The sequence below is a fragment of the Tamandua tetradactyla genome, chromosome 1, assembly GCF_023851605.1.
Source record: "Tamandua tetradactyla isolate mTamTet1 chromosome 1, mTamTet1.pri, whole genome shotgun sequence".
NCBI classification, from domain to species: domain Eukaryota; kingdom Metazoa; phylum Chordata; class Mammalia; order Pilosa; family Myrmecophagidae; genus Tamandua; species Tamandua tetradactyla.
Window position 1 is genome coordinate 227203949 of NC_135327.1, and position 23434 is coordinate 227227382.

The 23434-nt window shown below is 36.5% G+C and overlaps 1 protein-coding gene, 1 non-coding gene and 1 pseudogene across 2 annotated transcripts in view; 1 reads left to right on the forward strand and 2 right to left on the reverse strand.

Annotated features, from left to right (window-relative positions):
- Positions 1-21365, forward strand: part of LOC143682821 (serine/threonine-protein kinase greatwall-like) — a 51429-nt gene extending 30064 nt beyond the window's left edge. The window contains 5 exon segments of the mRNA XM_077159284.1: positions 655-796; positions 3398-3412; positions 7289-7402; positions 7490-7591; positions 20553-21365. Of these exon segments, the coding sequence (XP_077015399.1) occupies positions 655-796; positions 3398-3412; positions 7289-7402; positions 7490-7591; positions 20553-20710 (531 nt within the window). The 3' untranslated portion in view covers positions 20711-21365.
- LOC143679940 (NADH dehydrogenase [ubiquinone] flavoprotein 2, mitochondrial pseudogene) lies at positions 1632-2426 on the reverse strand (annotated as a pseudogene).
- Positions 6721-6827, reverse strand: LOC143652923 (U6 spliceosomal RNA). The gene has a single exon (XR_013160976.1). It is a non-coding gene; the product is annotated as a U6 spliceosomal RNA (small nuclear RNA).
- Positions 21366-23434: the final 2069 nt, after the last annotated feature.

Here is a 23434-nt window from a genome sequence, read left to right on the forward strand (position 1 = left end):
TTTTTAAACCTTTACCCTTATAAACACGGAGTTTCTTTTTTTTCCTTCCTTTGGGGAGACATCATGATATGAAAAGTGTAAACCCTGAACTTAGGGTTACAGGACTTGAGATTTCTATCCAAACCTTAACAAGTGACTTAGAAGAAGGTCTTTTACCCTTAGAGTCTGTTTTTTTCATCAGTCTCTAGGTCATAATCCAGCCTGTTCTACTGACCTCATAGGGTTGTTAGGAGGAAACAAGCTGCCATGAAAACTGTTAAATGCCACTTAGGACAAGAGGTTATTTATATTTAGTTCCATTTTGGGTATTGCCCTAATACCTCAATTATTTTTCAGTCACAGCTTCCCTCAGTGGTCATGCTTAAGCTTATATTAGTCCATGCTCTCATGAAATTCTTTCTTGTAGATTTTATTCATTGTTTCTTACATATTTAGGTTTTAGTGAAAGAATTAGTAATATCTATGCTTTTGAGCTTCTTTAGAACTTTTTGTAATTTCAAATAGTTTTGAATCTATTTCCAAAATTAACCATGGATTTGAGTATGTATTTTATGCCTGGCAGGCTGTGATCCAGCTTTTCTATTGTTTCAGCACTTCTCTTCACTGCAAAAGGAATTAAGATATCTGTTGACTCTGAAACCCTTTTTGAATTAGCAGACCCCAAATCTGACCAAGTCAAGAACTCCATACCGAACTCCAAAGAGCGTGAGAAGAGGGGCAGCCCCAGTGGAGGATGGGAGGATTCTAGGAACCCCAGACTACCTCGCACCTGAGCTGTTATTAGGCAGAGCCCATGGTAAGACGTGTGTGACTTGAGAGTTTGGAATGTTATCTATCTATGGCTATGTTTGTTTTGTTTTTTTTTTTAGGTAAAACTATTTTAAATTTCTTTGGTATTTAGATTACCTAAAGTAAAACAAAGCAAACTCATGCAGGACTCTTTTTCTTCTATTATATGGCATTTATTGTAGAAAAAGAGAAAAGGAATGGCCGTGGCTGATTTATTCTCTGAAGTGAAAGTCCACACATTGAAGAGCCTGCAATCATTTGTCCTTTGCCTTCTGGCTCAGTCTCAGTGTCCCAGAGAAGCCCAATCTACAGTCCCCTTTGACCATCCTGGGATTATCTTTAATCCAAATGTTTCCTCAAGTTTGTTCAAGGTTGGGTTCAGGTATACAAAGTTGGGTCTAACCTTTTCTTCAGTCTGCCGAAGACTGTTTAGAGCTTACCCTCACTCATACCCTCCCAGAAGAGTTGAACCAGATGTGAACTATCCTTCAAAATGGAACATGAAAGAAGAATAAAAGGGTATTTCCATCTCTCTTCTCTTTTTCCCTTTCTCTTTCTGGCAGTATTTTTCCCTTCCTACCTTCTGATTGAGCTCCATCTCCTATATCTCAAGTCTAATTATTTCCCTTTTCCTTTGCTCCTTTCATGGTGGACCACCTCATCCTCCCTTTCACACCACATCCCTTCTTTTGTTTTGATTTTTCTGCTGGCTTTTTGCCTTAGCCTGAAAATGTTTACACCATTGTCTTCCCCTCACAGCCCAACTTCTCAGAGGTGTCCTGTTTTCTTTCTTTTTTTTTTTTTTTAGATGGGAGATTCATATTTTATTTCTTGTGATATATTTATATATGTACAGTTGAATATAAATTAAAGACCTTTTGCACACCAAAGCCAGGTCTTTAGAGTGGTTCATTCAAAGAGGTAAGACTGCCAGCTGGCTCATAAGCAAAGCGCCCACTCCTTTAGCCCAGGTTTTGGAATTTTGCCAACCTTGAGCTCATTGATAATTTTTCCAATATTCTTTGGAGTCAGCTCTTCATAATAGTTGTCATTTATTTGAATGATCAGTGCATTTACATAGGTCTCTAAACATTCCACCTCTATAGGAGTGAACAGTTTATCAGGTGTAGTCTCCCCAACTTTTATTCCGTGCTTTATCTGAATGGCCTCTAGTATGCTATCAGAATCTCAGCATGCAAGGTGTAATAGTGCAGACCTGAATGCCTTCTGGCTTTCGATTATACATTGTATAAAAAGTTGCTACTTAGTATACTTTCATGGGGGGGCACTTGTAAAACTTCAGCAACCTTGATCATAACAGAGATGGGCAACATTCATTCTGTCTTTGGGCTAAATCCAGGATTGGAAACCCAGCTGCTGCTTTATGCCTGCCTGGTAGTTTTCTACAATTGCCTCTATCCTCTTATAGTTTTTTGATGTGAAATCAAATGGATTATCTAGGTTATTCTCAGGAGTATCTCTGTGCACAAATAAGGCTCCTCCAGCTCCATTTGGCACAGCTGTGTTATGCAAACTCCTTTATGTCTTTCCCACACAGCGGTAAGACCAGCTGCCCAGGTCCAGACCCCCGTGGAGAACACTGCGAGCCAAAAAGCTCCTGTTTTTGTTCCGGCCATCTGATTGGTAGCCTTACTATTTAGCTGGAATTTAACAGTCCCTAGTAATGTCCTTATTATTAACTGTCCCAGCCTTTTCTCCATCTGGTTCCTCTGACCTCTACTGCTCCTCCTGTTTCCTGCCTTGTCCCATCTAAGTATAGAGGTTCTTCAAGATCTTAGAAAAGATAGACCTAAGTATCTTCCTGTCAGATTTCTTCTCCTCCTCTCATCATCAGTTCAAAGGTCACCCATTCCATAAAGCATCCATTGATACCTATGGTGAATTATCCACTTCTTACTCACATAGCTTAAAACAATGTCATTCTGCCAGTATCGTGATTAATTACAACCCCTGTCTTCACTTAAGAAAAGCTTAAGAAAAGTTCTAAAGAGCTGTATCTGGGTTTTCTGCCTTGTACATAGCACTCCAGGAGAATTCCTTGAAAGTACTCAATGCATGTTAACAATCTTTCCAGTATTGAAAATAAAGGCACATTGAAAATTCCTCCCTTCTCTGTTCACCAGAACAACTCAGTTCTGTGGGCACTTAGCTGATTTATGTCCAGTGACTTTTTGCTAGTCATTTACCAGCTCAGTTCTTCTAACAGTCTGTATCCTGTCTAGTAGGATACAGTATGTAAGTAAGCTTCAAACTCCAAGATCTTGTTACTCTTTTAGTGGGACATCTGGTTATCGCAGCTATCTGGTGATATATTTTTAAATTTCTGACTTCTGAAATGTAGTTTTTATAATAACAAAAAAGACAACACAATTTATAATAAAAAGTAGCAATTCCTTGCTCTCTCCATCTTTCCCCAAACCCCCGCCCCCCACTAGAACAGTCACTTCCACTCTTGGGAAAAGATCTTTTTCCTACTCATTTTTATATACTGTATATATGGCACAACATTGGGTATCTAGTTCAATGAATGTTATGAAAACTTATAATTTGAATGTTATATACCTAACTGCTCTTTTCTTATATGCAGGATTTCTGACTTCGGGTAAGTAAACTTTCTATAAAATGATATGGCAAAGCATATTTAACTGAACAGTCAAAGTATAAATAGATCACATTGCAAAAACATTTGTTTGCCTTTTTAGCTCACATATGACACACAAAAATGATCTGTCTTCTATCTTTTGGGCAGGAAGGCACCCAGAGAGGTTGATCTTCATGAAAAGCTGCGCAAGCATGCAGCGTTCTTTAGAAATTTTAGGGTAGTATAGAATGAAGATATAGCTCCTTTATTGCAGCAGAGGAATTAGGCATGGTAAAAATACTTAAATTATCAGCTACAAAAGCACTTGAATTTGCTAAACCATCTAATTCTGTTATCATTAGTAAGTAAATAGATATAACAATATCAGTCCATTCCTACAAATTGCAGAAGTGTGTTCTCAATTAGAAAGCCAGTAGCGTAAAGCAAGGCCGTTCCATTTTTCTGGCTAATATTATGTATTACAATTGTCCTCATTCATCACAACATGTGATCTTATTAAACTTTGACTTGAGTATATGGGTATGTGTGGCATACCCATGGGGAAATCATGTGTGTTTTTGACATGAGTACATTTTGGCTGAGCTGGGGAAAGGGTCCTAATTTCTAACTTAGGGAAAATAAATACATTTTCCCCTGATTTCCCCCACTTTCTCCGTTATTTGTTTAAAGCCCTTTCATGCTATCTAATCTACTGGAATAATTCTTTCTGAATGGTGCTTAAAAGGTCTACTAACTGAGGTGGATGGTGTGTTTTTTAGTGATTACTCTATAAACAGAAGCCTATAGACTATTTGCAGCTTGTGTTCCTTATGGGGAAGAAGGAATTATGTGGCTTGCAAGTAAAAGGCATTCTGAATTACTTTTACTGTGTTACTGAATTCCAGATTGCTTTCCTACTTGTTTTAAATTGGAATGGTGGCAATTATGTAATCGCAATAATGAAATTACTTTTAAAGAGTAATTTTCAGATATATTTAACCTAGACTAGATTCCTATCCTAAAATATATTGTTGTCAACCATTTTTTTGTACTAAAATTAGCATTTGCTTAGGAAGCGCTTTCTTCATAGATGAAGCTAATCACAAATCTAAACCAGATTATATATAATCATTTGAAATCAAATGATTATATTTAATCATTTGAAACATCTTTGTATACAAATCATCCTTCCAATAAAGATTTATTTAGAAATCAGTTTTACCCATTAGTTAAAACATTTCCACTAATTACCTCTTCAAGCCATTGTTTAAGTGAATATTCTTTGCTAAACTAATTTACCACTATTTTCTGTAAAAGAATTGTGCTACATTAAAACTTGGTAATTATTGCATAACCAAATGAGGACACTGTAAGACATGGTTTGTTCATTTTGGGCATTATTCATGATGCCTAATGGATGGAGAGGGCCGAAAGGTAGAATGACTGAGAACCCAAAAGACGAACTGATGTATATCTCTATATATATGAGGGAATACTGTGTAGCTACCAAAAGGAATGACACCATGAGGCACACAGCAAACTGAATGAACATTGGGGACAATGAGTTGTACAAAATAACTCAGAAATAAAAGAACAAATATGCTATGGTTTCATTCAGAAAACCCTTAAAAGAAAATGGGAGCCTAGATCGTGGGCACTTTTGGCAACCATGCGTAGTCTGACGTTGAAAGTTTATTTCTGGATTCTGAGACACTGAGCTCTATGTGTGCAAGCTGGTATTTCCCTGGAACTTTGAGTAACTCTGTGACACTCAACATTAAGAGATGGAGTTCTGCTACTACAATAATAGTTAAAATAAACAAAAAAGAGATCAGACTTCAATTAGAGATCAAAAATGAAGCCAGTTTGGTTGGGTCTAAGGTAAATGAGAACACAGGGTAAAAGATGATAGTGTATGAACTCTAGAGCTTCACCTACTGTATGAGACCAAAGGCAGAGAGGTTTATTGTGTCTAGAACTTAAATTTTCTCTAACACAATCTAAATCAACCCTCTGAATAGCTCATTTAAACAGCCCAAGGAACAAGGCCTTGTGATTCCGTTTAGTTTAATGTAATACCCGGAAACATCTGACACGATGGTGGGCTGATAAAATGTTGTAGAGTTCCTTGAGGGATTAAAAATATGGAAATACCAAACTTTCCCATCTGGGAAACCCCTGGTACTCTCTCAAACATTAGGGACTCCCAAGAAAATAGGCCAAACCCTTGATTTAGAGGCTTGGCCTAATGAAACTTACTACTGAAGTGGAGATGCTAAGATTATCTGTAATTATGCGTAAGAGTTACTTCCACAAAAACTCTAGCTGCTCACCTGTAATCCATCTCAAGCCCAACTCTGCAAGGAAAATCATTACCGTCCTCCCTACGAAGACATGATATTCAGGGGAGAAAATCTCCCTGAAACCGTGGGACATGATTCCCAGGGATGAGCCTGGCCCTGGCTCCATGGGATCCATAATGCCTTCTGGACCAGAAGGGGGAAAGGAAAGTTAACAAAGCAAAATATCATGGCTAAGAGAGATCAAGTAGAGTCAAGAGGCTATTCTGGGGGCTACTCTTACGCAGGCTTCAGCTGGATATTGCTTATTGCCACAATCTGTCAAACCCCAACCAACATCATGTGTCTTAACCCTAAAGAACACTTAGTGCTCTGAGACTTTGTAAAAGTTTCATGCACTAAGTTTACTTTCCTGAAACCCATTACTTCCAGAGGTTTCCTAGGCTAGATAAGCCCTGAAACCAAGAGGGGCCAGCCTCTCTAAGAACATCAACTAGTCCCATCCCCCATCCCCCATCCCAAATTATCGACACCCCTTTTCAACATGAAAAATTTTGAAAGAACATAGCCCAAAGGTCCTTATAGGGTGGAAGGAGGATCAAAGGAGAAGGAGGAGTTATAACAGAGAAGATAGGACTTAGCAAATGCGTATGACTGCTGAATCACTATACTGATATTTCTTTTAGCCTCCAGTGTTTTGGAGCAGCTGGAAGGAAAAACTTGAAATTGTGGAATGGTAGCCCACACCAAACTGTGAAATCTATTCTGTAGCTGCTTGTAGGAGTGTACTTTGAAAATTATTGCTTTTTCTTTTTTGGCATATATGTTAAATTTCACAGTTAAAAAAAGTTAAAAAAAAAAAAAAAAAACCTCTGTAATTAAGGCTTTGTCTACTTGTCAGGCTGTCCTTCAATTAGTATAAATGCTGCTACCTCGTCTCATAACTTATGTAGAACAAATGGGATACAAAATAATCTAAGTGTCATTGTTTCCTGATTTGAATTGAGAAGTAGTCTAAGTATTTTTGTTTTTAATATGGAACACTTCATGAATTTGCATGTCATCCTTGCACAGGTGCCATGCTAATCTTCTCTATATCGTTCCAATTTTAGTATATATGCTGCTGAAGCAAGCATATTCTAAGGATTTTTAAAATCAGAGGTTAGCATTAATATATTCATAGCTTGTATTTTAGGAGTTAAGGCAAATAAAAGCATCTGGAATATCAAAGGTTATTAATAAATGATAAAAGTTGGCTTTAACTTTTCTTTAGCTATGTAATTGCTAATCTAAACTTCTTGGAAAATAGAGAAGGAATGTGATGATATTAAGAATTACTGATTGTATATGTAGAATGGAATGATTTCTAAATGTTTTGTTAGTTAATTTTTTTTAATTAAGAAAAAAATAGAGAAGGAAATTAATGATGGTCTTGCCTAAAGGAAGATAATTTGGGTTTTCCCACATTATGAAACCAGAAGAAAACCTGAGGAAATGGATACCTTAATATACACAAATATCCCTGTATAAATATTTCAGTTGGTTAAACATTTAAAGAAAATACCTGCAAATTCAGCTATTTCCTCTTAAATTCCAGGTCCTGCAGTAGACTGGTGGGCACTTGGGGTTTGCTTGTTTGAGTTTCTAACTGGAATTCCCCCTTTCAATGATGAAACACCACAACAAGTGTTCCAGAATATTTTGAAAAGAGGTGATTCTTTTTTTCTTCTATTAGATACATTTATTTCTGTATACTATCATTTTGAGCAGGAATTACCAAGCTTGTTTGTATTTGTAGATATCCCTTGGCCAGAAGGTGAAGAAAAGTTGTCTGATAATGCTCAAAGCGCAGTAGATATCCTCTTAACCATTGATGATACAAAAAGAGCTGGAATGAAACGTAAGGTTTTGTCTTAATGAACTCTTTAACCCCTGATTTGTTCCAAATGGTGGTTGTTAGTAACAATATCAAATGCCAGTATAATACTACAGATAATTTGATTGCTAAATTGGTAAAGAGATAATTCCTTTTATTTCTGCCCTTTAGGTAAGTATTGATATATTTGTCCTTAATCTACATTAAAATTCAATGCAAGATGGGTTATTTGGTTGGGGCCTAGAGTAAAGGATCCTAGATTACAAACTCTTACAGCAGTCACATATATTCAGGAGTTACAACTGATATTTCTAGATTCTGAGATACTGCGCTATTTTTATATAACCTGGTTGTTCCCTGAAACTTTGGGTATTTATATGACACCTGAGACTCAGAGTTAAAGCTCTGAAGCTATGAAAGTCAACATTAGCCCATTCAGCAACTGTTAAAAGGTAAAAAAGTGACCAGACTTCATCTAGAGATATGAGTAAACTGATCTGGATAGGAATAAGGAAAATCAGAATACTGGGTAAAGTACGATATGGCCCATATTTTCAAACTTCAACCTCTGTGTGAGATCAAAGGGAGAGATGTTTATTTGGTGCTAAATTTATATTTTGGGTAGCACTTACCTAATTTAACTTGTATAGTCAGTTTTCTTGAACACCATTAAGTACATGAAATCTTGAATAGGCCATGAGATCTTGTTGGTTTGTGTAGGTTAGTGTGATGCCCCGACATATCCCAGAGTAATCCCCTTAGAGGACTGGGGATAAAGGAGGAAAAAGTAAACTTCCCAATCTGGGGAATTCCTGATATTCTCACAAGCAGTGGGGACTACCAATTTAATAGGCTGTGCTTTCTATCTTGGGGTTCACCCCTATGAAGCTTATTTCTGCAAAGGATAGGCTAAGCCTACTCTTTGCCTAAGAGTCACCCTAGAGAGCCTCTTTTGTTGCTCAGATGTGGCCTTTCTCTCTAAGCCAAGGAGAACTCACTGCCCTCCCCCCCTCCCTCACTACATGGGACATGACTCCCAAGGGTGTAAATCTCCCTGGCAATATGGGACAGGACTCCCGGGATAAGCCAGGATTCGACATCATCAGAATGAGAAAGCCTTCTTGACAAAAGGGGAAAGAGAAAAATGAGACAAAGTCTCTGGCTGAGAGATTTCACACAGAGACGTGAAGTTATCCTGGAGGTTATTCTTATGCATTATATAGATATCCCTTTTTAGTAACGGCTGTAGGAAAGTACCTGAAACTGTTGAACTGTGTTCCAGTAGCCTTGATTCTTAAAGATGATTGTATAACTATATAGCTTTTACAGTGTGACTGTGTGATTGTGAAAAACTTGTGTCTGATGCTTCTTTTATCTAGTGTATGGATCGATGAGTAAAAAAACAATAATAATAACAATAAAGATAAAAAGGAAATAAGTACTGGAGGAGAAAAAGGGTAAAAATCAGGTACATTGAAATACTGTAGGTCAATGATAAGGGGTATAGAAAGTATGAGTTTTTTTTTCTTTTTATCTCCTTTTCTGGAGTGATATAAATGTTCTAAAAATGATCATGGTGAAGAATACACAACCAAGTAAGATATTGTGAGTCATTGATTATATAATATGGAGTGTACATGTGTGGGTATTTCTCAATAAAAATATTAAAAAAAAATTCAGTGCAAGAAAGAGGGCAGAGGTTGGGCATTTGATGCTTAAGGAGTACAGAATGTTTAATAAGGTTGATTGCAAAAGTTCAGAAATATTGTGTGAATGTAACATAATAAAGAGAAATTCAGTGCTGTCAAATTGCATTCTTCACTCACTGAATTTTACTGATCTCAGGCAGGTACCCTAAACAATCTTATCTTATCAATGTCTTAGGTTTTTCCAAGTCTAATAAGAATAAAATTAACCATCAGCAAACACAGGAAATTTTTTTTATCAAAACCTTCTATAATCTATCATTGCTTCATTTCTCATATTATTTTCAACTGACTTATTTATCAGGTCCCAGGTTGCTTCAAACAAAACCAACTTGGTATGTTATGAACCTTTAGATGTTTTTCTCAATGAAAGGTGTATATTAATCCTCACTTTTGAAATTCTAGTTAATCTCATTAGCAACAGCCTTAAAATCGTTTTTGTAACAAGGTATGAGAACGACAAATATGCTTTTAACCCCAAATGCATTTCCACATGAAGTAGAGTATATTTAGGAAAATTAGTTTAGTAGTAGATCATTTGTATCAGCCTCTTCTTTTTAAGTTTTTTAAATTAGAAAAATTTTAAGTTTACCAAAAAAATCATGTAAAAAATACAGCATTCCCATATACCCTTATTATTAACACTTTGCATTAGTATGGTACATTTGTTAAATTTGATGAAAGAATATTATAATTGTAGTATTAATTATAATCCATTCTTTGCATGAGGGTGGTTTTTTCCCCCAATATATCACTGTCAACACCTTGTATTAATGTGGCATATTTATTATAATTAATGAAAGAACATTTTTATAATTTACTATTAAATATAGTCCATCATTTACAATAGGGTAAACTGTTAACAGTACTATGTTTTACCTTTTAATTTTTATTCTAGTAATATATACATACCTTAAATTTCCCTTTAACCATATTCACATATATAATTCAATGCTGTTAATTATACTCATAATGTGTTTCCATTACCACCATCCATTTCTAAAACTGTACAGTCAACCTAAATAGAAATTCTATACTAATTAAGATTAATACTATAACTCTCCATTCTTTATCCCCAACCAAATCCCTGATAACCTGTGTCCTAGATTCTAATGCTGTGAGTTTACTTCTCCTAATTATTTCATGTCAGTGAGATCATACAATGTTTGTACTTTCGTGTCTGGTTTCTTTCATAACAAGATGTCTTCAAGTTCATCCATGTTGTTGCATAAACCAGAACTTTTAATATATCTACCACACTTTATCCATTCATGATGGACACTTGGGTTGCTTCCACCTTTTGGCAATTGTGAATAATGCCGCTATCAACATCAATGTCCACATATTTGTTTGAGCCCTTTCTTTCAGTTCTCGTGGGAGGGATTGCTGGGTCATATGATTGTTCTATACTTAGCTTTTTTACTTACTGCCAAACTGTCTTCCACAGTGGCTGGATTGTTTTACATTGCACCCAGAAATGAAGGTTCCTATTTTTCTATATCCTCTCCAAAACTTGTAATTTTCCATTTATTTAATAATAGACAGGTGTGATATGATATCACATTGTGGTTTTGATTTGCATTTCCTTAATAACTAGTGATGTTGAGCATCTTTTCTGTGCTTTTTAGCCATTTGTATATCTTCTTTGGAGAAATGTCTTTTCAAGTCTTTTGCCCATTTTATAACTGGATTGTGTTTCTTTTTATTGTTTAGTTATAAAGTATCTTTATATATTTGATATTAAACCCTTTTTTTGAATGTTTTCTCCCATTGAGTATGTTGTCTTTTCACTTTCATTATAAAGTCCTTTGATGCACAAAGTGTTTTAATTTTGAAGAGGTCCCATTTATTTGTCTTGTCTTCTGTTGCTTGTGCTTTGGTGTAGAGTTGAAACTGTTGCCTGACACAAGATACTGAAGATGCTTCCCTACATTTTCTTCTAGGAATTTTAGTCCTGGTTCTTATATTTCAGTCTTTGATCCATTTTGGGTTAATTTTTGTGCATGTTGAGAGATAGGGATCCTCTTTCATTTTGTTGCATGTGAATATCCAGGTCTCTCTGCACCATTGTTGAAGAGACTGTCTTTTCCCAATTGAGTGGATTTAACAGCCTTGCAAGAATTGATTAGCCATAGATGTGAAGGTCTATTTCTGAGCTCTCAGTTTGATTCCATTGGTCTATATAACTATCATTGTGCCAGTCCCATGCAGTTTTGATCAATGTAGCTTCATAATAAGCATTAAAATGAGTAAGTGGGAGTCCTCCAACTTCATTCTTCTTTTTCAAGATGGTTTTGGCTATTCAGGGCCAGTTGATAATTGACTTTTCCATTTCTGCAAACTAGGCTGTTGGGATTTTGATTGGGATTGCATTGAACCTGTAAATCATTTTGGGTAGAATTGACATCTTAACAATATTTAATCTTCCAATCCATGAGCATGGAATGTCCTTCCATTTATTTAGATCTTCTTTGATTTCTTTTAGCAAAATTTTGTGGTTTCCCATGTGTAGATCCCTTATGACCTTAGTTAAATATACTCCTAGATATTAATTTCCTTTAGTTACTATTGTAAATGGAAATTTTTTTCTTCATTTCCATCTCAGATTGCTCATTACAAGTATGTAGAAACACTACTAATTTCTTGGGTGTTCTTGTACCCTGCCACTTTGCTGAATTCGTTTATTAGCTCTCATAGCTTCTTTGTACATATTTGGGGACTTCCTGTATGTAGTATCATGTCATCTGCAAACAAGGAAGGTTTTGCTTCTTCCATTCCAATTGGAGGCCTTTTATTTTTATTGTCTAACTTCTCTGGCTGGAACATCCAGTACAATGTTGAATAACATTGTTTACAGTGCACGTCCTTGTCTTATTCCAGATCTTGGAGGGAGAGCTTTCAGTAAGTCAACATCAAGTGTGATGTTAGCTGTAGGTTTTTCATGTATGCCCTTCATGACATTGAGGAAGTTTCCTTATATTCCTGTTTTTCAAAGTGTTTTTATCAAGAAAGGATGCTGGATTTTGTCCAATGCCTTTTCTGTATCAATTGAGATAACCATGTATTTTTTCCCTTCATTTTATTAATGTTGTGTATTACATTAATAGATTTTCTTACGTCGAACCACCCTTGCATATCTGGGATGAAACTCACTTGATCATGGTCTATTCTTATAATTCTTTAAATGTGCTATAGGATTCTACTTGCAAGTATTTTTTGAGAATGTTTGCATCTAGTGTATTCGTAAACAAAATTGGTCTGTAATTTTCTTTTCTTGTAATATATCTAGCTTTGGTAGTAGGGTGATATTGACCTCTGTGCTGGTTTGGAAGGATGTATGTACCCTAGAAAAGCCATGTTTTAATCCTAATCCCATTTTGTAAAGGCAGCCGTTGCTTCGAATCCCTATTCAATATTGTATCTTTGAAACTGTAATTAGAGCATCTCCCTGGAAATGTAATTTATCAAGAGTGGTTGTTAGGCTGGATTAGGTGGAGGCGTGTTTTCACCCATTTGGGTGGGTCTTGATTAGTTTCTGGAATCCTGTAAAAGAGGAAACATTTTGGATAGTGAAGGTGATTCAGAGAGAGCAGAGAATGCTGTAGCACCACGAAGCAGAGTATACACCAGCCAGCCGCCTTTGGAGATGAAGAAGGAAAATGCCTCCCAGGGAACTTCATGAAACATGAAGCCAGGAAAAGAAGCTAGCAGATGACACCATGTTCGCCATGTACCCTTCCAGATGAGAGAGGAACCCTGACTGTGTTCACCATATGCCTTTCCAGATGAGAGAGAAACTCTCAGTGTGTTCGCCATGTGTCCTTCCACTTGAGAAAGAAACCCTGAACTTCATCGGCCTTCTTGAACCAAGGTGTCTTTCCCTGGATGCCTTAGATTGGACATTTCTAAAAACTTGCTTTAATTGGGGCATTTTCTCGGCCTTAGAACTGTAAACTAGCAACTTATTAAACTTCCCTTTTTAAAAGCCATTCCATTTCTGGTATATTGCATTCCAGCAGCTACTAAACTATAACAGCCTCCTAGAATGAGTTAGGTAGTGTACCCTCCTCTTCATTTTTGGAAGGATTTGAGCAGGACTGGTATTAATTCTTGGGATGTTTGGTAGAATTCCCCTGCAAAGCCATCTGGTTTTTAGTTGGGTTTTTTGTTTTGTTTTGTTTTTTGATGACTTAGTACTTGTAATTGGTCTGTTGAGATCTTGTGTTTCTTCTAGAGCCAGTGTAGGTTCTACAAATTTGTCCACTTCATGTAGTTTGTCTAACTTGTTGGCATACAGTTGTTCATAGTATCTTATCACCCTTTTTCTTTCTGTGTCATCAGTACTAATGTCCACCTTCTCATTTCTGATTTTATTCATTTGCATCTTCTCTCTTTTTTTCTTTGTCAGTCTTGCTAATGGTTTGTCAATTTTATCAATCTTTCAAAGAATCAACTTTTGGTTTTGTTAATGCCCTCTGTTGTTTTTTATTCTCTGTTTCATTTATTTCTGCTCTATTCTCTATTTTCTTTCCCTCTGCCTGCTTTGGGTTTATATTGGGATTTATGTTATTTTTCTAGTTCATCCAGTTATATAATTAGGTCTTTGATTTTGGCTCTTCTTTTTTTGCTCGTTTGTTTGTTTGTATGCTGTATGGTAGGGGCCACGTTTCATTCTTTTTTCCATGTAAGTATCCCATTGTTGCAGCACCATTTGTTGATTTTTTTTTTTTTTTTTGGAAGTACATGGGCTGGGAATCAAGCCCAAGTCTCACACATGGCAGGCGAGAATTATACCACTGAAATACCCTTGCACCCTTCTTTCTTCTTTTTTAATGTAAGCATTTAGGGCTGTAAATTTCCCTCTCAGCACTGCCTTCACTGTATCCCATAAGTTTTGATTTGTCATGTTCTTGGTTTTATTCATCTCAAGATATTTACTGTTTTCATTATTCTTTCTACTTTGACCCATTTATTGTTTGAGTGTGTTATTCTTAACTTCCATATTTTTGTGGTTTTTCCAGTTCTCTGTCTGTTATTGATTTCCAGCTTCTTTCTGTTATCGGCACCGAAGATGCTTTATATAATTTCACTCTTTTTTAATTTATTGAGACTTGTTTTGTGATCTCACATGTGGTCTATCCTGGAGAATGATCCATGTGCCCTTGAAAGAATGTATATCCTGCTGACTGGGGTACAATCTTCTACATATGTCTGTTAGGTCTAGTTCATTTATCATTTTATTCAGATCATCTGTTTCTTTATTGATCTTTTGTCTAGATGTTCTGTCTATTAATGAGAGTGATATATTGAAGCCTTCAACTATTATTGTAGAGACATCTGTTTTTCTCTGCAGTTTTAGCCATGTTTGCCTTATGTATTTCCAGGCACCATGGTTAGGTGCATAAATGTTTATGATTGTTATTTCTTTTTGGTGCATTGCCTCTTTTATTAATAAATAGTGTCCTTCTTTGTTTTTCAAAACATTTTATTTTTTACTTAAAGTCTATTTTGTCTGATAAGTATTGATACCCCAGCTTTTTTGGTTATTATTTGCATGAAATATCTTTTTCCTACCTTTCACTTTCATCATATTTGTGTCTTTGGGTATAAAGCGAGTCTCTTGTAAATAACATATAGTTGCATCATGCTTTTTATACTTTCTGCCAACCTGCATCTCTTGATTGGAAGTTTAGTCTATTAACATTGTGTTATTACTCTAAAGGCAGACTTCAGACATTTTGTCCTTTTGTTTAAATATCTCTTTTTTTCTTGCCTCTCTTTTCCTTTATTGCAAAGTCTTTTTCCATAGAGTTGATCTTGTATGATATATCTGACTGATCCCTTCAGTATATTTTTAAAATATTTTCTTCATGTTTGCCCTGAAATTTGAATTACAGAACCTATGTCTGTAACCTACTAATTTGATAATGTGTATGTTTCAGTAGCACACAAATTTTCTGCTCCCATATCCCTGTTTTACTCTCTTTTTGTTTTTTGTCTTCTATTTCTAAATATTTTGTGAGCCCATTATCAGGAAATAGCCTTACTCTTATAAGAATTGAAGAGTAGAGCTGCATGTTGAAGATACAATACTACTACATTTTACATTTATCCTTTTAGTTACTGTTTTAGTCTACAAACTTCTGGAATACAATATACCAGAAATGGAATGAGTTGTGGTTTTGGGGGGTTTTTTGCATGTGCAAGCACTGGGAATCAAATCCAGGTCTTTAGCATGGCAGGCAAGAATTCTGCCACTGAGCCACTGTCACACCACCCAAAATGAGTTTTAAAAAGGAAATAAGGGGCCATGGTGGCTCAGCAGGCTAAGTTCTTGCCTGCCATGCTGGAGAGCTGGGTTTGATTGCCGGTGCTTGCCCATGCAAAAAAAAAGTTTACAGTTCTAAAGCCATAAAAATGTCCATATTAAGGCATCAACAAAAGGTTGCCTTCACTCATGATAAGGCTGATGCCATCTGGAACAGCTGTCAGCTGGGAAGTCACGTGATGCATCTGCTGGGGTTTTTGGGCTCTGGACACCTCTCTCAGCTAGAAGGGCAAATGGCAATATCTAGTAGCTTTCTCTCCTCATTTCATAAGGCTTTCCCAGGGGATGCCTGTTGGTTCTGAAGCATTTTCCCTCTTAAAGGGCTCCAGTAAGCAACCCCACCTTGACTGGGTGGAGACACATCTCCATGGAAACCACCTAATCAAGTTTCCACCCACAGTTGGGTGGGTCATATCTCCATTGAAACAGTCAAAAAGCTCTCTCCCCCCACACACACACCAGCAATATTGAATGAGGATTAAAGAACTTGGCTTTTCTGAGGTACACAACAGATTCAAACCAGCACAGTTACTTTTAATGAAGAGCTTCATTTCTTCACACTACGCCAAGCCACTATTTTCTGTCTTTTCCTTTCAACCTGCAGAACTCCCTTTAATATTTCTTGTAGGTCAGATCTTTTGTTGATGAACCCACTCAGTTTGTTTATCTTTGAATATTTAAAATTCTTCTTCATTTTTGAAGGACAGTTTTGCTAGAGGAAGAATTTGTGACTAACAGTTTTTCTCTTTCAGTACCTTAACTATGTCATACCACTGCCTTCTCGCCTCCATGGTTTCTGATGAGAAATTGGGACTTACTCTTATTAGGATCCCTTGTAAGTGATGAATTGCTCTTCTCTTGCTGCTTTCAGAATTCTCTCTTCATCTTTGGCATTTGACATTCTGGTTAGTATGTGTCTCAGAGTAGGTCTATTCGGATTTATTCTGTTTGGAGTGCATTGTGCTTCTTGACTGTATATGTTTATGTCTTTCATAGTAGTTAGGAAACTTTCAGCCAGATATTTTTCTTGCCCCTTTTTTTCTTCATACTCATGATATGGATGTTTGTGTGCTTCATGCTGTCACTCAAAGCCCTGAGACATTGCTCAGTTTTTTCTATTATTTTCTCTCTCTGTTTTTCTGACAGTATGATTTTGATTATCCTGTCTTTTACTATTCTGTCTTCTAGTTCACTGATTCTTTCTTCTGCCAATTCAGATCTTCTATTTTATGCCTCTGGAGTATTTTTAATCTACATTATTGTGCCTTTCATCCCCATAATTTCTGTTATGTTTCTTTTTAAACTTTCAAGTTCTTCTTTATGCGCACACGTTCTCTTTTTAATATCCTTTAGCTCTTTATCTAAATTTTCCTTCATCTCCTTGGACTGATTTAGGAGATCTGTTTGAACTTCAATTATTTATTCCAAATTCATTGTCTCCTCTGAAGTTTTAATTTGTTTCCTTGACTGAGCCATGTCTTCCTTTTTCTCAGTTTGGCTTGTAATTTTTTGCTGATATTTGGGCATCTGATTATTTTGATGAGTTAACTCTGAACTTGTGTTTCTTCTTCTTTCTAGGGTTTTGTTGATTGGCTTTGTGTAAAGGTTCTTCTTTGATACTTGGTCCAACTTATCTGCACCTATAAAGTTTCCTGTGTTTAACTGCTCAAATTCATTTTCTCAGCTCTTTACCATCTGATTCTTGCTCTGGATATGCAGTGCACTATTTGAAATTGTACTTTTTGTTAGTTGTTTTACCTCTAGAAGATAGCATTCTTTCCTCTGTTCCTTTTCTGGGAATCTTGGTCTGTTCTAGAATTTTCTCCCCAGTTTCTATGATTTATTCAAATTCTCTCCCTCACTCAGTGCCCCCTTTTCCTCAGACTTTTCAGTTTTGGGACCTGTCCTTTCTTACAGCAGTTTAGTTTCCCCCACCTTTTTTTTTTTTTCTGTGAAGCTTTTCTGCCTCCAGTTTCTTTCCTTTAGGGTGTCCTGCCCCAGGTACCCATATGGACTCTAACCAGAAAGATGGGTTAATCCCTCCAAAAATTCATTTTACATTTAAGTGGTCCTGTCAACAGAGAATAGATTGAACATTGCCAAGAGTTCTGCCGCAGTCTCCCCACTTTTACTCCCACTGCCCCCACCCAGGGCCCTTTTGTATATGTCTCTCCTCAACTGCTTCTGCTCTGCCCTGGGTCTCTGTGTGACAGATACGTGCGGGGTTCTAACTCACTGCTCTCAGTGGGTCTATAGTGTGTGTCTGTGGCAGGAGAGACCTGTCCATGCTGCCCTGCATGACTCAAGGGTACAAGAGACCAAGTGAGGGGAAGGGATCCAGACTGGTGCGTGTAGGAAGAAAACCTCCTGTTTGTTTTTCTTTATCTTGAATTCAGTGTTTGTGGAGACAATCTTCAGTCTCTGTTGTCCTCCAAAGAAGCAAGTGGAACTTTTCCTTTTATTAATTGATTCTGAGGCGAGGCTTTTCCAGGGGGTGTCTTGTGTCGCCCTGTTGATGATGTCAGCCACTCCATCTCTTTTTTGAGAATGTTTGCATGGAGCATTTTTTCTCACCCATTTGCTTTAAACTTCTGTCTTTGTACCTGAAGGGTGTTTCTTTTAGACAGGATATAGATGAATCATTCTTTTTCGTCCAGTATGCCTAACTCTGCCTTTTAAAAGGGGAGTTTAATCCATTGACATTTGAGGTAATAACTAAAAAGCAACAGTTTACTTCTGCTATTTAACTATTTGTTTTCTGTATGTGTTGTATGTTTTTTGTTTGATTTTTTTTTTCGGGGGGGGGCGTGCATGGTCCAAGAGTCAAACCCGGGTCTCTTGCATAGAAGGTGAGCATTCTACCACTGAACCACCTATGCACCTTTTGTATGTTTTTAATTCTTCAGTCACTCCATTTCTGCCTTTTTTGTACTGTACCCTTTTGATCCCCTTCTTTCCTTTCCTCTGTATATTTTAGAAGTTTTGTTAGTAGTTACCTTTGTAATTACCATTAACTTCTTAAACTAATAATAATCTGGTTTCACGCATACCAATTTGCTTAGTAAATGGTTTGTAACTAATTGAATTAGTACCAACCTGATTTTATTAGTATACAAACTCTCTGCTCATATACAACATAAATTTTAAATACATTTTATACATTTGCCTGTATAAAGTATAGGCAGCAATATGCCAAAAGCACAGGGTTTTATATTGATAAAGTTACCTTTACCTGTGTTCTTTATTTCTTTTATGTGGTGCCTTTTTGCTTCAGCCTGAAGCACTTCTTTAGCATCTCTTTCCTGAGCTGAAGGGTAGGGTGGTGGCCAGCCCTCCCAGCCTCCACACTGTACAGGCCCAGGCGCAGCCTCCCTGCTGGGACACGCGGAAATGCATCCAGACAAATGTTCCTTGAGCAAAATTACCTCAGTTGAAAACCTGTTTTTTTTAATAAGTTTAAAATTATTCCACAGTTACCAATTAATAGAGGTAAATTATCTGAATGTGAGCTTTTTGCTATTTTATTCCTTTTCCTATCATTCTCTTAGTTTAGGGGAACAAACACTTATAGACATGATATTGATGTCCAGGCATCACCTCAATCCATGCCAACACCTGAGGGACACATAATTCTTTCCTGTCTGCGTAGTCTTCTCTCAATAGCTTCCTTAAATATGTATAGGGTTTTTTAGCTGCTTGCTGCCTTAATTGTCCCTTAATTGTTTTCCAATTCAGAAGTTTAATTTAGCTCCTCAACAATCTTCATTGTTTCCTTAAGAGGTGAAGGTTTAAGAAAAGAGGAGGTCATGCCTAGTAATTAAGTATTTCATTTTGGTAGAGAGAGGAAAATAGAAAAGATATAAAGATTTAGGTTGTATTTAGGTTGTAGCCAAAGTGCTAGGCGGGCAATTTGTGATGGAGACATGATGATTAGGTTCTGGTGTCAACTTGGCCAGCTGATGGTGCCCAGTTGTCTGGTCAAGCAAGCAAACACTGGCCTGACTGAGGCTGCAAGGATATTTCATGGTGGTTGATAAACCAGAAGGCTGGTTTAATAAATCATCAGTCAGTTGATTGCAGCTATGACTGATTACATCCACCATCAACTAAGGGCGTGGGATAATCCAATCAGTTTGGTTTGATTGATTCAGTTGAAGGCCATTAAAGAAGGAGACTCTTTCACTGCTGCTTCAGCCAGTGAGCCTTTCTGTGGAGTTCATCCAGATCCTTCATTGGAGTTGCCAGCTTCACAGCCTGCTGTATGGATTTTCTATTCTTACATTCCCACAGTTGCTTGAGACCCTTTTATAAATCCCATATTTACAGATATCTCCTGCTGGTTCTGTTTCTCTAGAGAATCCTGATTAATACAAGACACAAGTCAGGGAAATTAAGGCAGGAAGAGAACTGTGAGGAGAATGTGTCAGAAATGTCACTGATGGGTCTGTTAAAATCACTGTGAAGAAGGAAATAGAGGATGAGCTGTGTGGTAAAGTTATCTGGGGCAGCAGCTAGCCCTCAGGTACACAATGGTGCAGGTGGCAGGGACTCAGAGAGAGGGCTGCAGCAGTGGTCTTGCAAGGTCAGTGCTTTTGAACTTGCGTCAGGGAGCATGAGAAACCCCAACCCTCAGAGTCAGGATTGTGTGAGATGAGGCAGGGTGTGAGGAAACCAGGCTTCTGCAAAAGCACATCATTCATTCGCTTATTTGACAAATCATCTGATTAGCTGAGCACCTCTCATGTGCCCGGTGACATACAGACAGCGGCACATGTGCCCTTGCCAAATGTAGGTTCCAAAGGGAAGGTAGCATAGAACACATAGTCAGGAAGTGGACAGGGCAACGTAGGACAAGATTGTTGGGAGACATTCTGTTTTTAAGTCCTTCAAAATAGTACTTGCTTATATGATGATGTCATTATATCCTGTTTTGTTTTATATTTTTCCTAAGAGCTGAAGTGTCATCCCCTCTTCAGCAGTGTGGACTGGGAAAATCTGCAGCACCAAACGATGCCATTCATACCCCAACCAGATGATGAAAGAGACACGTCCTATTTTGATGCCAGGAATCATGCCCAGCACTTAACTGTATCTGGATTTAGTCTGTAGCACATGCACTCTTCTTCTAGACTAGCCATATGGTATAGAATGAGCTAGTTCCGTTTATATTTCTTAATACTAGATTGAGCGCATGCATGTTCTTCTAGTCTAACCTTATGGTATAGAATGAGCTTGCAGAATTACAAATTCCCTAATGCTAAATTGACCTGGGGCAGGGGCTGTGAATCATTGCTTTACTTCCATCAGTGCGCTCTTAATGTATGTAACAGCTACCAAGACTTAACAGGCTATAACGAATATAATCACTAACTTATCTTAATCTCAGAAATGTATATAGATTTTCTTCTTATTTATTTTGTTTACTTTATGAAAAATAATGTATCAGTAGAACTTAGAAAAATACTAACACTTTGGAGAGAGAGTGTACACCTATGTGCACTAAATTTTCTTTCTCCTTCTCTGCTGGTTTCTGTCCATCAGAAATGCATCAGTTATGAAATTGCTTGGTGTTAAAAAAAAATCCTAGAGTTGCATTTGAACATTGTAATTTATTTGCTCATGATTATCTTCAAAAGTTGTGCTCTCAAGGGCAATCATTTAAGACCACATTTGTGATAATACATTTAAAGCCTCAAAAATACAGCCAGAAAATTCTTTCACTCAGTAATGTAACTCGTTTGGGGACTTAAGAATAAACAAAAGAGACTAAGCGTGTTTTAGCTTACTTTATTGTAGATGCGGTTAAATATGAAATACTTCTATTTTTAGGGCTTCTGGTGCTTGATCTACAATACATATTTGTTTAAAATATTACTGGAAAGCTTAGGTGTGATATTACAGCAATTTTAATAGATTTTTTCAATTTTAACAGAAAATGTATTTTATATCTTACAGTAATTTGCTTAAAACATGTGACATTAGCAGACACAGCTTAATCCTTAAAACAATAAACAAAAATAATTTACTTTGGTTTAATAAATACATATTTCAAATAGATTATCTGTCAGTATCATTCTTTTAAAAATATATATACCATGATTTAGTTTCACTGATCACAGATTAAATTCTCTCAAGCTTTCAATGCACTCTATCCCCAGAAGAGCAACAGTGAAATTTAAATGTATCATGTGTACAATTCTCTGCTAATCTATTAATTTGTATTGTTGCTTTTGCACATTGACTTTAGCATTTCTTTTCCATTAGCACCCTAGTAAGAACCCTGTTGTAATGTTGTTACAAAAAAAAAAAATACAAGCTTAAAACTGTTATGGTAAAAGATACAGCACTGTGATCAGTGCAATATAATTGAATCCATAGTTTTATGGTTTATTGTGCTTGTTTTATTAATGACTATGTGGATTATATACTCCTAATAAAATGTTCAAAATATGTAGTTGTTAAAACTTTCTTTAATATGAATTCCATCTTTCCCTTAATTTAGTTAAAAGCATAGGATTATTTATCATCCTGTTTCAATATTTTCAAGTAGTAGAAAAAGCAAAGGCTTTGAAGTTCTGCACAGAGGGTCAGCATCCTTGTTCTGACTGTTGGCATCAGTGCCCGTTTGCAGAATGTCCAAAGGACATTGCTCTGCCACTACCAATTAATTTTTTCATAAGTTATCTATTTATTTATATATTCCATTAGTCAGTTCTATACATACACATTTTAACCATATATAATAATATAGCACATCATTTTGTATTGTACATCTTTCAGTTTCATTCAGTATTACTTTCTGATTCACCCCAGTAATTAAAATTTCATTTAGTGTTGAATAACATATAAGAACTGGACATGTAATAGAAATTTCAGCAGCAACTTTTATTTCACATGCATTTTCATGTACTAATCTATTTGGGGAAAAGTTTAGTATTCTTTCCTACTGGTTGTTATTAAATTCTGCATTCAACATTGTCATATCTTCACAATCCTACATTATGCCGTATTCTGAATTCGTGGTTGAATTGTGTGGTAAAGAATCCTTGTTAGAGGTCTATTCCCCATCTGGTGATTCTGATGTGAACACTGAGTATTTTTAAATTAATTTTTGCATTGGCATTTTTTCAGTATGAGAGTCTTCATGCTGATGAAGAAATTTGAAATCTCTAAATATTTCCTTTATTTATTAAACAGATTTAATAAAGAATTTTTCGTGTTCATTTCATTAAATATTTTCTCCGGATAACCTCTCCAACATTATTTGTTGTTCCTCTAGTGTCTCTTCCTCCTGTTAAGTATTTTTCCGTCTTATTTTCAGTTTTAGGAGTTATGGCTACTCTACATTTTCCCTGTCTGCCCCTTATCTGAAGTTCAGCTGACGTGACCTCCGGATCGTTACAGACATAGACCTCCTCCAAGTGGAGTTTGCTTATGTTTTTTAAGGACAAATGACAAATAAAGGCATTATCACATTGGTTACATTGACATAGAATTATACTCCTGTGTAGGTTCTCTCATTTATTTGAACATTAGTGCTGCTGCTGAAGGCTCTTCTGTGTTTGTTACATTCATAGATGAGTTTTCTCATGTTGTCTAAGGGTAGAACATTGATTGAAGACTTTCTCACATTGATGGCATTCCTATGGTTTCTCTCCAGTGTTCACTCACTCATGTTGTCTAAAGATAAAACTTTTGTTGAAGGCTTTCCCACATATATCACATTTGTATGGTGTATTAGGGTTCTCTAGAGAAACAGAATCAACAGGAAACATTCATAAATGTAAAATTTATAAAAGTGTCTCATGTAGCCATGAAAATGTAGAGTCCAAA